This window comes from Periophthalmus magnuspinnatus, chromosome 12 (genome assembly GCF_009829125.3).
Source record: "Periophthalmus magnuspinnatus isolate fPerMag1 chromosome 12, fPerMag1.2.pri, whole genome shotgun sequence".
Lineage (NCBI taxonomy): Eukaryota > Metazoa > Chordata > Actinopteri > Gobiiformes > Gobiidae > Periophthalmus > Periophthalmus magnuspinnatus.
In genome coordinates this window covers 19,395,759-19,410,149 of record NC_047137.1, presented here as the reverse complement: position 1 = coordinate 19,410,149, position 14,391 = coordinate 19,395,759, and the positions used below count along the sequence as shown (strand labels likewise).

General features: G+C 48.9%; 1 protein-coding gene across 2 annotated transcripts; it reads right to left on the bottom strand.

Moving 5' to 3' along the window:
* Position 1: 1 nt before the first annotated feature.
* On the bottom strand, positions 2 to 14,147 carry fer (fer (fps/fes related) tyrosine kinase). Of its 2 annotated transcripts, none has more exons than XM_033975998.2 (20): positions 13,854 to 14,147; positions 10,898 to 11,102; positions 10,418 to 10,543; positions 9,211 to 9,384; positions 8,703 to 8,802; positions 8,294 to 8,477; positions 7,867 to 8,004; positions 7,239 to 7,358; positions 6,930 to 7,052; positions 6,372 to 6,573; positions 5,950 to 6,045; positions 5,567 to 5,773; positions 5,351 to 5,473; positions 5,197 to 5,253; positions 5,004 to 5,122; positions 4,473 to 4,567; positions 4,117 to 4,240; positions 2,283 to 2,437; positions 1,369 to 1,491; positions 2 to 1,279 (listed from the first exon to the last, which is right to left on the bottom strand). In XM_033975998.2, the coding sequence occupies exons 2-20, from the start codon at positions 10,964 to 10,966 to the stop codon at positions 1,146 to 1,148; spliced, it is 2,469 nt and encodes an 822-aa protein (XP_033831889.1). In that variant the 5' UTR covers positions 10,967 to 11,102; positions 13,854 to 14,147; the 3' UTR covers positions 2 to 1,145. The 2 variants fall into 2 exon arrangements, with proteins under 2 accessions (XP_033831889.1, XP_033831890.1); XM_033975999.2 differs by having other exon boundaries at positions 3 to 1,279; positions 5,567 to 5,770.
* Between the last annotated feature and the right edge of the window lie 244 nt (positions 14,148 to 14,391).

The following is a 14,391-nucleotide window of genomic DNA, read 5'->3' as shown; positions in this document are numbered from 1 at the left end:
CACGGGAAACAGTTGTGAGTTTATTTTCAGAATAAGAGCATGATAATATTTGTGTTACACAAATCAAAGCGTGAGTAGTGTCGTAGAAAAAACAGTACAAACCTGTATTTACACTCAGTAGAAAACAACCAATCAGGAGCCGCCCTGCCTCAGTCTGCCCGGCGATAGCTCTGATTGGTCCAAAACTGCTCAAATAAAATACTGTTGTTTTAAAGTAACAAAAACAATCCACCATTTTAAAAACACTTTTATAAAGAACAAGCCGGGCATCTGTTAAATATTAAATATAAAATGGCCACAAAGAAAATGAAAAATTAGAATTTTTAACAGTTTAAAAAAATAAAGGTTAAGGAGGAAGAGGTCGCTCAGAGTCAAAATGCCACAGGAAACGAAGTCACATGACTGGGTCAGTCCTGGTTTCCACACCACAGGTACGACCAGGGACAGTGTTCGTGGAGGGCACTTTGCATAAGAATAGTGTTTTTCAAAATGTGGTCCGTTAACACCAGAAATCTGATCATAATCTGATTTCTGGAGTAATCGGATTAAGTGTGGTTTGTAGTTTGTGTTTCAGCCTCAGAATCCAGAGATTCAAAATTTGGCACAAATCAGAAGTCGGTTGTGGCGTTTTGGGCATGTCTAATCGCGGCGGCGTTCTGAAAGTGTCATCGTGGCATTTTGCGGTGTTCTGGGCGTGGCATAGTGGCGTTGCTTGTGTTACGGCGCTCGGCCTGGTTCGTAAAACCTTGGCGTTCTGGGCGGTCTCAGTCGCCTCATTCACGTTTGTTTTGACACTTGGCGGTTCCTGGTTAAAGCGTGAAAGGCTCGTCGCTGGTGGAGTGGTTAGCCCTGCTCTGAGTGCTGGTCTGGGGTTTGATTTCCTCCAGTATCTGTGATACACCGCTCTGGGAGGGCATCTGGAGTAAATCTGTTCAAATAAAAGCAGTTCTAAAGTCTGTAAAGTGGAAAGGAAGCTCCTGATTGGTCACGTGTGGACAGTCCTTGGCTCTGATTGGTCTGTTCGTGGCACTTTGCGATTTTTGCAGTTTTAGTGTTCATTAAAATAAGTTTAGTGTTTTTGAGGTAAAAGCAGCTGATGAGGTCACTTCCTGGTAACGTGCGTTCTGATTGGCTGCTGTCCCAGTTCAGAGCCGGACTTGGCCCATGTCTCGGTGGATCTGGCTGAAGCGGGGACGCTCCTCGGGGTTGTAGCTCCAACATTTCTGCATCACTTTGAAAATTTCCTCTGGGCAGCGCTGGGGGCGGGACATCCTGTAACCTGACCAATCACAGAGCACACAGATGCAGAAAACAGGTTAAAGGACCGATCAGGTTAGACCACACTGACCTCTGACCCCACGAGCTCACCTTTCTCCACCTGCTCTCGAGCTTGCTGATTGGTCATCCCAGGATAAGGACACACCCCCAAACTGAAGGTCTCCCATAGCAACACACCGTAGCTCCACACGTCGCTCTCAGAGCTGTACCGGCCTGAAAGGAAAAATGAGTAACATTTAACACTAGAACCACACTTATCACCTCCGCCAGAGGCCCCGGGGCAGCTCGGGTCCTCCGCCAGAGGCCCCGGGGCAGCTCGGGTCCTCCGCCAGAGGCCCCGGGGCAGCTCGGGTCCTCCAGACCAGTCCAGAAAAAAGCAGGGACAGCGAAGATACTGATGTTTTTCCTGGATCTGTTGCTCCTCCAGTTTGGGGGTCACTGCCCCGAGTGTCCGATGACCACGGGCTCCACTGAGGCCTTCACCTTCCAGACCTTCTCCATATTTATGTGTGTGCGTGCGTGTATATATATATATATATATATATATATATATATATATATATATATATATATATATATATATATATGTGTGTGTGTGTGTGTGTGTGTGTGTGTGTGTGTGTGTGTGTGTGTGTGTGTGTGTGTGTGTGTGTGTGTGTGTGTGGGGGTGTGGGGGTGTGGGGGTGTGTGTGTGTGTGTGTGTGTGTGTGTGTGTGGGGGTGTGGGGGGGGGTGTGTGTGTGTGTGTGGGGGTGTGTGTGTGTGTGTGTGTGTACTTACAGTGGGGAAAAGTGTTTATTCAGTCCCCAGTTGTTCATGTTTTCTCGTGTTTGAGATCAGACGCCTGTATTTGCAGATTAATTCATTCTAAATCCTCCAGTGTGATTTCCTGGATCTTTCATTCTGTCTCATATTTGAAACTGTGAAAATCACAGGCCTCATCTTTTTAAGAGAGAACTGGAGGCTGAATAACTCTTTTTTCTCTCTGTATAAATTGTGTAGTACCGTAGTTCAGGGCCTCTGGAGCCGTCCATTTAATGGGGATTTGTTTCAGTCCTGATGAAGAGTAAACTCCGTCGTCTTCCTGTCGACTCATCCCAAAGTCTGAAATCTTCAGCACTTTGCCCTCAGACACCAGACAGTTACGAGCCGCCAGATCTCTGAAAAATACACAAAAAAATATATACAACTATGGAAATTTATACAACTATGGAAATGTATACAACTACTAAATTTCAGACTAAAAGCCGTGACTTTCCCCCACACTTTGAGCCCTGCGGCCGATACAGCAGTGCGGCTTATTTATGGAATTTTACTGGATAACGGCCCCTGGGGGGCGCTCTCTAGCTGTAAACGTAAAAGTGAGACAGACGTGGGGAAAGATTCTGCTCTGAAGAATTCACTAGTTTAGATTTTGAACGATCATTTTGCTCATCATGAAAAGGATATGATGCAGTTTTTAAGATAAAGAAGGAAATAGAGCAGAGGTCGTGACCTTTAACACACAAAGAGCCATTTGGACCCACTTTCCACGGAAAATAAAACACTGGGAGCCGCAAATACTTTGACATCTAAAATGAAGATAACACTGTGTATAATCAGAATAATGTAGGTTTTATTTTCACAGACCTTCTACACGTGGCAGATAAATACGGCAAAAATAAGTTAAGTGCATAAAAAATACAACTCAAACGCTGCATCAGTGTGAGCTCTGCACTGATTATGTGATTATGTCTACTCTGCTCCGCAGTTTATAAAAAAACAACAACCCAAAACTCTAAAAGCGTATGGTTTAATCCAGGTGCTTATTCTCCATGTGCCAAAGCAGTTGTGAAGGTTTCATTGCCTCATTTGCTTTTCCCACATATTAGACAGAGCGGACTCTGAGACTCACCTGTGGAGACAAACTCAGATTTAAGTTGGACTCCTGGTGTTGTCTGTTAAATTTATCTTTCTTTTTCTTGGAGGTCGTAGTCTCCTCTTCTGGCTCTTTGTCCTTTTCCCCTTTGTTAAAATCTCTCCACAGACTTTTGTTTTGGCTCATTTTCTCTCTTGTGGCTCTACTTTTGTGCGTCGTGTCTGATGTGTTAAACGTGAAACGTCATCGCGGAGACAAGAGCAGATAATAAACTTATCACTACATCAAATAGATTTCTGTGGCGATTTCCAGCAGGATTTTCATGTCACATCTACGGACGAGTTTATTAGTGTCATTAGGGACGGGCTCCTGACCCCTGTGCACAGCGTCTGAAAATCAGGGCTTTTTACACAGGACTGTGAGCTGTGAGCTGTGTGTGTGTGTGTGTCTGTGTGTGTCTGTGTGATGTGAGCCGTGTTTGTTTTGAACATTGTTCCGCGAGTGACGCTTATTTTGAGCAACGAAAAATAAGAAAATATAATTTTATTTTAAGATCATAATAATCTTCCAATTTAAACTACAACAAAAAAAGAGCTAACACAAATAAAATACACTTCAATTAAATACTCATATTGAGGTGCTCTATAGTCCGAAATTTACGGTAAATATATGCAACTATTAAATATATACAACTATTAAATACATACAACTACTAAAATAGGGTTAGAGTCAGCGGAGCAGAGTCCCCCACTCCGCCCCCCACTCCGCCCCCCACTCCGCCCCCCCACTCCGCCCCCCACTCCGCCCCCCACTCCGCCCCCCACTCCGCCCCCCACTCCGCCCCCCACTCCGCCCCCCACTCCGCCCCCCCACTCCGCCCCCCCACTCCGCCCCCCACTCCGCCCCCCCACTCCGCCCCCCACTCCGCCCCCCACTCCGCCCCCCACTCCGCCCCCCACTCCGCCCCCCACTCCACAGTACCTGTGTATACAGTTGTGAGACTCCAGGTAGGACATCCCTGCGGCGGCGTCGATGGAGAAGCGCAGCAGCTGTTTGGTTTTTAACTCGTCTTTTTTCTTCCTCAGAAACGACAGGAAGTCTCCCCCTGAGACGCATTTCAAAATAAAACTCAGACAGGAAGATTACACTATAAGAACAACCCGATCAAGTCCCGGTCGAGTTCCTTCTTCAGTCCCGGTCGGGTCCCGGTCTAGTCCCGGTCTAGTCCCGGTCGAGTCCCGCTTCAGTCCCGGTCGAGTCCCGGTCGAGTCCCGGTCGAGTCCCGGTCGAGTCCCGGTCGAGTCCCGGTCGAGTCCCGGTCGAGTCCCACTTCAGACCTGAGACCAGTTCCATGACGATGTAGATGGGTTGTCTCTGGGTGCAGACTCCGATCAGTTTCACGATGTTTGGGTGATCGTACTGCTTCAGGATCCTACAAAATAAAAGCACGACTTCATGATCCTGCAAAATAAAAGCTGAGGGCCACCGAGTCAGTGTGTACTCGTCTGATTGGTCAGTGTTTGTTCCTCTGTGGTTGGTCGGCGCGTGTACTCGTCTGCGGTTGGTCGGCGCGTGTACTCGTCTGCGGTTGGTCGGCGCGTGTACTCGTCTGCGGTTGGTCGGCGCGTGTACTCGTCTGCGGTTGGTCGGCGCGTGTACTCGTCTGCGGTTGGTCGGCGCGTGTACTCGTCTGCGGTTGGTCGGCGCGTGTACTCGTCTGCGGTTGGTCGGCGCGTGTACTCGTCTGCGGTTGGTCGGCGCGTGTACTCGTCTGCGGTTGGTCGGCGCGTGTACTCGTCTGCGGTTGGTCGGCGCGTGTACTCGTCTGCGGTTGGTCGGCGCGTGTACTCGTCTGTGATTGTTCGTACCGGGCCTCGGACAGGAAGCGGATTTTGAGCTCGGGGGGGAGGTCTTCTTTACAGGTTTTCACAGCGACAGGCGTCTTGTCTCGCACCAGGACTCCTTTGTAAACCTCGCCAAAGTTGCCCTGAGACACAGAGGTGCATGATGGGAACTGTAGTGCTGCGCTGTGATTGGACACACCTCTTAAAGACACAGTACCTTCCCCAGCAGGTCTCCCAGCGTCACGTCCTCGTGGTTCAGGATCCACTTTTTGTCCTGAAACAACCAGAGTTTGGATTAAACATCACAGCTACATTTGACCCAAGGACCTCCTCTATGCTCCTCTATGCTCCTCCCTGCTCCTCGTGGTTACCTTGGCGACGGGAGTAAGCAGGACGACCCCAGACTTCTTGGTGATGACGTGTCTGGAGGTCACATGATGTTCGATCAGCTGAGGAATGGAGGGAAACCCAGTGCCCTCGAAACGGAACTGGTTCTGTTCAAACACAAAATGACAAGTAGTAGTAGTAGCAGTAGCAGTAGCAGTACCAGTAGTTGCAGTAGCAGCAGTAGTAGTAACAGTACTCACATCAGCGTACTGTATGATGAAGTGCCTCCGCTGTCCCTCGGAGTACACAGACAGGACGTACTCTCCCGGTTTTCCGTGACTCTCTCTGACCAGGAAGTCGCCCTGAGCTCGGAGCAGCTCCTGAGCCTCAGTGCGAGGGATGGCCCCGTGGTACCACTCCTGCTCCACCAGGGGGCGCTCCGATGTGGGGATCACGTCAAAGAACTGCTGCAGACACGGGCAAACGGTCAGATGCCCTCCCCCTGTGTGTCGGACGCCCTCCCCCTGTGTGTCAGACGCCCTCCCCCTGTGTGTCAGACGCCCTCCCCCTGTGTGTCAGACGCCCTCCCCCTGTGTGTCAGACGCCCTCCCCCTGTGTGTCAGATGCCCTCCCTGTGACTCACTGAGGAGGAGGAGCTGTGCAGTTTGGGCGAGCGAGTGATGATCCCGGCGAGAGAGTGTCTGAGTGTGTCGAAGCGAGAGCTGCGATCCTTTTTGTCCTGAACAAACATAAACAATAAAAAAAACAATAAATGAACGACAATAAACTATGTTAAAGGGCCGCCGTTCAAGGGCCGCCGTTCAAGGGCCGCCGTTCAAGGGCCGCCGTTCAAGGGCCGCCGTTCAAGGGCCGCCGTTCAAGGGCCGCCGTTCAAGGGCCGCCGTTCAAGGGCCGCCGTTCAAGGGCCGCCGTTCAAGGGCCGCCGTTCAAGGGCGAGGCTCCAGCTCTGGTCACTTTGATGGACTGAGGATCTGATGAACTGGACTGAAATCTGAATAAAAACAAGAATACACAGGGTCTAAACCAGATGCACTGCAGACTCACGGCGGAACTGACGGAGCGCGTGTCATCTTCATAGGGCGGGGCCAGGGGAGGAGGGGGCGGGGCCTGGGACGCTCCACCAGCAGCCATCTTGGCATCCAGCAAAGCCTTCTGGGAAATGAGGCGGGCCTCGGAGCTGCGCAGTGATTGGACGGTCTGTCGCAGCTCGAGCAGAGACAACTTCTGATTCAACAGCTGAACACAACTACAACGGAAAAACAGAAATATGTGTGTTAATACACACACACACACGTGAACATACACACACACACACACCCGAACATACACACACACACACACGTGAACATACACACACACACGTGAACATACACACACACACACACGTCAACATACACACACACGCGTGTAAATACACACATATTAAATGTGTTTGTATGTTCATATTAAACACATATAAACACATTTAATAAGTCCAAACAGCTGAATGAGTGTGCATGTGTGTGTGCTTGTGAACACATGCACGTGTGTGTGCACATGTGTGTGCGTGCACATAAACAATACCATGAAGAACATGTCAAACTAAACATGGTGGCGACTCACTCGCTGGGTCTGAGCGCGCTCTGTTCGCTCGTCTGGATCTTTGAGTCCAGGTCTTGAACCAGCGACTCTTTGGTTTGAAGGTTCTGCTGCGTCACAGTCAGCTCCTCCAGTGTGGATGCTAGCCTGCAGGGGGCGCAACAACACAGTATGTCACACAACATTTTTCTCACTTGATTATAACAGATGCCCCGACACCAGGTAAACACTAAATGAGAAGAAGGAGGTGTGAGCGCTCTGCTTTTCTCACATCACAGGAGTATCAGTATGAGTATGAGTATGAGTATGAGTATCAGTATCAGTAGTACTCACATGGCCTGTAGACTGTCTGCTGTCAGAGTGTTCCATTGAATCTCATTGGCCTGGAGATTCTCCGTTTCCTCTAAAAGCGACGAATCAAACTCCACCGTGGGCTCTGGGTCCTCCTCCGACCTGCGGCGCAGTACACATACTACTACAAGTACTAGTACAAGTACAATGTAGTACAAGTACTACTGTCAGAAAGCAGAGCACTCAGAGGAGGAGCTAAAGGAGGAGGAGTCAGAGCCAAGTTCCACAGGGACACTGTTCTCACGTTTATATCACAAACTCAGAGTAATACTACAACTGTCCACAAGAGGGAGCCACAATCACACAGTGTGTCCTAGAGCTCAGATTCAGGCCTGAAAACAGCTGCTCAGTGTTCGATCATACTCTGTAATACAAGTATCTGTAGTATTTGTACCTGTACTCGACGATAGGAAAGGGCTCGTACTCGGGCTGTAGTAGTAGTAAAAGTAGTAACAGTAGCAGTACTTGTACCTGTACTTGTGGATAGGTGAGGGCTCTTAATCAGTCTGTAATAGTTGTAATAGTTGTAATAGTAGTAGTAGTAGTAGTAGTATTTCAGGACAAAGAGCTCATACTTGATCTGTAGTAGTAGCGGTAGTAGTATTTGTACCTGTACTTCAGGATAAACGGCTCATACTCTGTCTCTGGGTCGATTTGATTGACAGCATCACAGATTTCCTGATGGACTTTGGAAATGTCGTCTGTGACCAGGCTGCTGATGTCACAGTACTCCTGCAGGATGCACTTCCTGTCAACAAGTAAACAAACGTCAACAAACAAGTAAACAAACGTCAACAAACAAGTCAACAAACACGTCAACAAGTCAACAAACACGTAAACAAGTCAAACACATCAACACAAACGAGTCAACAAACATGTAAACAAACACATCAAACATGTAAACAAGTCAACAAACAAGTAAACAAAAATGTAAATAAACATGTAAACACGTCAACAAACACATTAACAAAATAAAATGAGACAAGACTGTCCGCTCGACACTCTTACGTCTGAGATGTTTAAAATAAAAGTCGTACAGTGCTAACGTCATGTCCTCCTGCAGCCTCTGGAGGGCGTCCAGGAGCGAGGGGGCGGAGCTGTTGTGGTGCACTTCCTGTTGTGTCCTGGCCCCGCCCACCGCCAGCACGTACTGGTTATGCACATTATGAAGCTTCGCCAACGCTTTGTCGTAACGATCCCGTGCCTTCTCCGCCTCACGCCCTGCAACGCAGATCACGGATTAAGATCTGGACCGGTTTAACCAGGATTATAACCAGTTCAATAGAGGTCTGGACACGTCCGGGGTCTGGACACGTCCGGGGTCTGGACACGTCCGGGGTCTGGACACGTCCGGGGTCTGGACACGTCCGGGGTCTGGACACGTCCGGGGTCTGGACACGTCCGGGGTCTGGACACGTCCGGGGTCTGGACGCGGGTTGTGGGTACCTTTGCTCAGGGCCTCTCTGTACTTGTCACGGGCAGCGTTGGCGTCTCGGCTCAGTTGGCGGTAGGTCGTCTTCAGCTTCTCCAGGTCGCTCTTGGTCACCTGCAACATCAAGACCAGGTGAGTCCAGACTCTGGCCTGTATGCAAACCTCTGATGAGGAAACACTGCTCTGCAACATCACCTCTACCCTGATTGGTCGTTTGGACTATTCTGCCCTCTGATTGGCTGTGTGTAGGTCGTTCTGCCCTCTGATTGGCTGTGTGTAGGTCGTTCTGCCCTCTGATTGGCTGTGTGTAGGTCGTTCTGCTCTCTGATTGGCTGTGTGTAGGTCGTTCTGCCCTAAGATTGGCTGTGTGTAGGTCGTTCTGCCCTAAGATTGGCTGTGTGTAGGTCGTTCTGCCCCTGATTGGCTGTGTGTAGGTCGTTCTGCCCTCTGATTGGCTGTGTGTAGGTCGTTCTGCCCTCTGATTGGCTGTGTGTAGGTCGTTCTGCTCTCTGATTGGCCTACCTTGTGATAGTGGCTCTCCATGCTCTGGTGTAGGCTCTGGTAGGTCTTCTTGATCTGCTGCTTGTCTCGTATCAGAGTGGTGAGTTTGTGCAGAGGTCCAGAGTTCAGCTCGTCTGCGTGAGTCTTCATGATCCTGCCCAGAGCCTCAGTGTGTCGCACAACCTGAGTCCATGACTGAAAACACACAAATATATACAACTGTACACACACACACACACACCTGAGTCCACGACTGAAAACACACAAATATATACAACTGTACACACACACACACCTGTGCACACACACACACACACAGACTGTGTAAAGCAGAGGACAAAGTGACGTCACCACAGCTTCAGCTCCAGTGTCTGATCTGGAGTCGAGTTCCATGTTAAGACAAGACAAATTATGATTCTGAGTATCATAGCAACCAAAGAGCCAGTCAGGAGGGAGGCTGTTGAAGGTAACGCCCCTTATCACTGGTTTAGCAGGGAGTGGATGCTTAGCAACACTGTCAATCAAACCTGTTGCTAACGCCAACAGGAGCGACCTCGGGGACAGAAGGACCTGATGTGTCTGTTATTAATGTTCATATCTTGATTTACAGACACAAAAGTGAAATAAAAACCCCAGGATCATGTCGAGGGTCAATACGAACATTTAAGACCAGAATGAGTCTGAAGCAGCAGAGACAGAGAGAGGACAGAGGGGGCGCTGTTTATACAGAGAGTGAACTGGACAAAGAGTCGATGGAGCAGGAAGTGCATCATGATCACTTCCTGTGTGGAGCGCGGCGTATAGCAGGTTAGACATGTCCATTTATACAAACAGCGTATGGTCGCACAACACAAAGGCACACTCACAACTGCACACACACACAACTGCACACACACACAACTGCACACACACACAACTGCACACACACACAACTGCACACACTCACAACTGCACACACAACTGCACACACAACTGCACACACAACTGCACACACAACTGCACACACAACTGCACACACACTGGAAACCTGGTCCTGGTTAAGTCTTGGTGAGTCACGGTCTAGTCCTAATCTAGTTCTGGTCTAGTACCGGTCTAGTATCACTATGGTCCCGGTCCAGTCCCCCGTCCAGTGCCCCGTCCAGTGCCCCGTCCAGTGCCCCGTCCAGTGCCCCGTCCAGTGCCCCGTCCAGTGCCCCGTCCAGTGCCCCGTCCAGTCCCGGTCCAGTACCTGGCTTGTGGTGCTGCTGTAGTCTGATTCTTGGGGGGGCGTTTGGCTCAGACTCAGTAAAAGAGACGAATATTCTTTATCGCTCTTTACTCTCTGAGTCAAGAAACGCTTCACTGTGTCCAAGAGCTGAGGAGCACAGGAGGAGCAGAGGAGGAGGAGAAGCAGTGGAGGAGGAACAAGGGAGGAGGGGAAGAGAAGGAGGAGAGAAAAAGTTTTTGGTTAAAAACAGAAACATCTTTAACCCAACATGACTGTAACACAGACAGCTCCAAATGATCAACTACTGCTCCCTGACCCTGCTCCCCCCTGCTCCTCTCTGCTCCTCCCTGCTCGTCTCTTACCTTTAGCTCCCAGTCCTGCAGTTTGAGGAGGCCCTCGTGGGAGTTCTTGAGGTCTCGGCCTCTGCTCTGGCCCTGCTCTGGCCCTGCTCTGGCCCTGCTCCTCCCTGCTCCTCCCTGCTCCTCCCTGCTCGTCTCTTACCTTTAGCTCCCAGTCCTGCAGTTTGAGGAGGCCCTCGTGGGAGTTCTTGAGGTCTCGGCCAAAGCCCATTTTCTCTGTGAGGTCACGTGCACTCTCAGAGTCTTGTGCACGCTCTCGGGTCACGTGCACGCTCTCGGGTCACGTGCACGCTCTCGGGTCACGTGCACGCTAGGATTTGGGCCGATCGAGGCAGCACTGCATGGTTCTGAGGAGAGAGAGAAAGGAGTATCAAAGGAGCAGATCTGGAGGAGAAGAACGGAGGAAAGAGGAGGAGAGAGAAGAGAAGAGGACAAGAGAGGAGGAGAGGAGCAGATCTGGAGGAGGAGAGAGGAGGACAAGTGAGGAGGAGAGAAGGAGAGGAGAAGAGCAGATCTGGAGGAGGAGAGAGGAGGACAGGAGAAGATGAGAAGAAAGGAGGACAAGAGAGGAGGAGGAAAGAGGAGGACAAGTGAGGAGGAGAGACAAGGAGAGGAGAAGAGCAGATCTGGAGGAGGAGAGAGGAGGAGAGGAGAAGAGGAGAAGATGAGAAGAAAGGAGGACAAGAGAGGAAGAGGAGAGAGGAGGACAAGTGAGGAGGAGACACAAGGAGAGGACAAGAGCAGATCTGGAGGAGGAGAGAGGAGGACAGGAGAAGATGAGAAGAAAGGAGGACAAGAGAGGAGGAGGAAAGAGGAGGACAAGAGAGGAGGAGAGACAAGGAGAGGAGGAGAGGAGAAGAGCAGATCTGGAAGAGAGAGAAAGAGAGGAGAAAAGAGGAGGAGTAGAGTGGAGAGGAGCAAATCTGAAGGAGGAAAGAGGAGAGACAAGGAGGGGAGAGCAGGAGAAGAGTAGATCTGGAGGAGAGGAGGAGAAGGGAGAAGAGAGTCAAAGGCAAGTTTGGAGGAGCTTGTACTCAGTCAGTCTGGAACCAGAGGAGGAGAGGAGGAGAAGAGAGGAGGTGAGAAGAGGAGTCAGTGTGGCAACAGAGGTTCTGCAAGTGACATCACACGGGTCATGACAGTACACAGGGGTCAAGGGTCATGAGTTTTTCTCCTTGAAAAGCTCCAAACACTGAATCTAAAACGTGAAAAATGGCAAAATTTAAAAACGAACATAAAACTCTACAACTCCAGTTCCACATGAAGTTCACTGAGGCTAGCAGCTAATCTGGAGCAAGTTTCATATTTAGAATTCAGACCGTGAGTATCATAGCAACCAAAGAGCCAATCAGGAGTGAGGCTGTTTAAGGTAACACCCCTTCCAGCCTGCACCGCTGATTTAACAGCTCCCTTCCAAAAATAAAAAATAAAAATAAATAAAGCGGTGCAGGCGGGAAGTGGCGTTACCTTCAAGAGCCTCTGTCCTGATTGGCTCTTTGGTTGCGGTGATACTCGTGGTGGGAATTCCAAACTGTGCTGCAGATTAGCCGCTATAACTGCTAGCCTCAATGAGCTTCATGTGGAGCTGAAACTGTGGGTGACGTCACTCAGTCACTTCTTTACTGTTGAATATAATACAGCAGTTGTTATGTATAAGGCCCATAACCACAGGCTTCCACACTGTGTCCAGGAGCTGTTCAGACCTGGAGTCGCTATAATACGAGAGGAACTGGCATCTTCCAAAAAACTATGGCAAGAACTACAAAAAAAATCTATGTGCATCTCAGTTACAGGGGTTAATTTATGGAATTGTTTGGACAATGAATTAAAAAGCTGCACATCAATCAAAGTATTTAAGAAAATGTATAAATTAAAAATTCTAGAAAATAGAGCAATAGTATAACTGTTACTATGACAACTGAACTGAACATTAAAGAACATAGTATAAACTTTGTCTACTACATAGTATGAATTATGTAATAGGAAAACAAAATAGTAATAATAATAATAATATGTTGATGATTAAAAAATAACATCTATGATCATGATAAAAAAGGACTACTAATGATTATTATATATACAAATATAATTATCCAGAGGTAACCGTAAGAATATAAAAACAAATGTATTTCTTCTGTATTGTATATTATTCTTTAGATGTGGAATTAAGCAGGTATAAATAAGATGAGCTTCAGCCTACGCCTTTCAGTCACAATGAACAAATTCTATGTATGTGACTGTGACAATGTTTTATTTATTTTTCTGTGTGTGTCTGAATAAACAAACTAAACTACATAGTCTGCAGTTTAGGATCTTAAAGCTCCACTGGTTTAGATTCAGGCTCGATAAACACTGAGGTGGAACAATCATTTTCATCATCATCTTTTACATTAATTCTTTCTACATCAAGACCATTTGAAAACACTTCAGGAAAGATCCAATTCTGTCTTTTTTCAGTATCGACACTTTTTAAAATGGGTTTCTAGTCTCAATAGTTTTAGAACCAATGTTTTTAACAACCCACAACCTCCTGGTGAGAGGGAGGAGACAGCATAACCACTGTGCCACAGAAACACAGATCAGGAGTCGAATCCACAACCTCCTGGTGAGAGGGAGGACACAGCATAACCACTGTGCCACAGGAGGACATGTTTACTGTGTGTTTTGTTTGTTTACCTTCTGTTTGACCCACATTCCAACACAGGCTAATGCTAATGCTAATGCCGCTGTCATAGGAAACAACAGGGAGGGAGCTAATCCTAATGCTAACGGGACAAACTTTTACTCAATAAGAAAAAAGACGAGACAGTGACATGTCCCAGGTGCGTGAGGGGGCGTGGGGGTTCGTGGGGGTGCGTGGAGGTGCAAAACAGCCAAAGAATGTGAAACAAACCCAAATAACAGACGCTACAGCTAACGCCGCTCCCAGAGGAAACAGAGGGACAGACCCTGAGCTGCACTGACAGCCCCGGGACAGGCTCCGCTCTCACCCTCCCTGTCCCCGACCCTGTCCCCGGCCCTGTCCCCGGCCCTGTCCCCCGTCTGTCCCCCCCAGCCTGTCCCCCCAGCCTGTCCCCCCAGCCTGTCCCCTCTCTCACCCGGCTCTGAGGCTCCAGACTCAGCGGCTCTTGTGGGAGGAGCAGGACGGAGCTGGTGGTCTGTTTTCGGCGGAGGTGTTGTGCGGAGGTCGGTGTATGCTCGGGTCCCGGGGCCGGGGCTCGGTGCTCGGTCACGGCTCCGCTGCACAGCCCTCCGCCGCGGTCATCGCCGGGTCCTGACCGACTGTTCCTGCCCTTTGTCCCACTTTGGTCCCACTTTGGTCCCTCTTTCTGCCGCCGTTTCCCGCAGAGTCCCGGCTCTGGAGCTCGTGAGGCTAATGCTAATGCTAACGGGAGGGGCTTCCGGCGGATGCGCTTTTATTCTGAAGGATTCTGTCTAACGGCATCTCTTTTATTCTGAAAGATTCTTTTCTAAAAACATTATTTTGAAGGATTCTTAAAAAAAAAAAAAAAACACCTCTTTTATTCTGAAGGATTCTTTCTAAAACATCTCTTTTATTCTGAAGGATTCTTTTTAAAAACAGCTCTTTTATTCTGAAGGATTCTTTCTAAAACATCTCTTTTATTCTGAAGGATT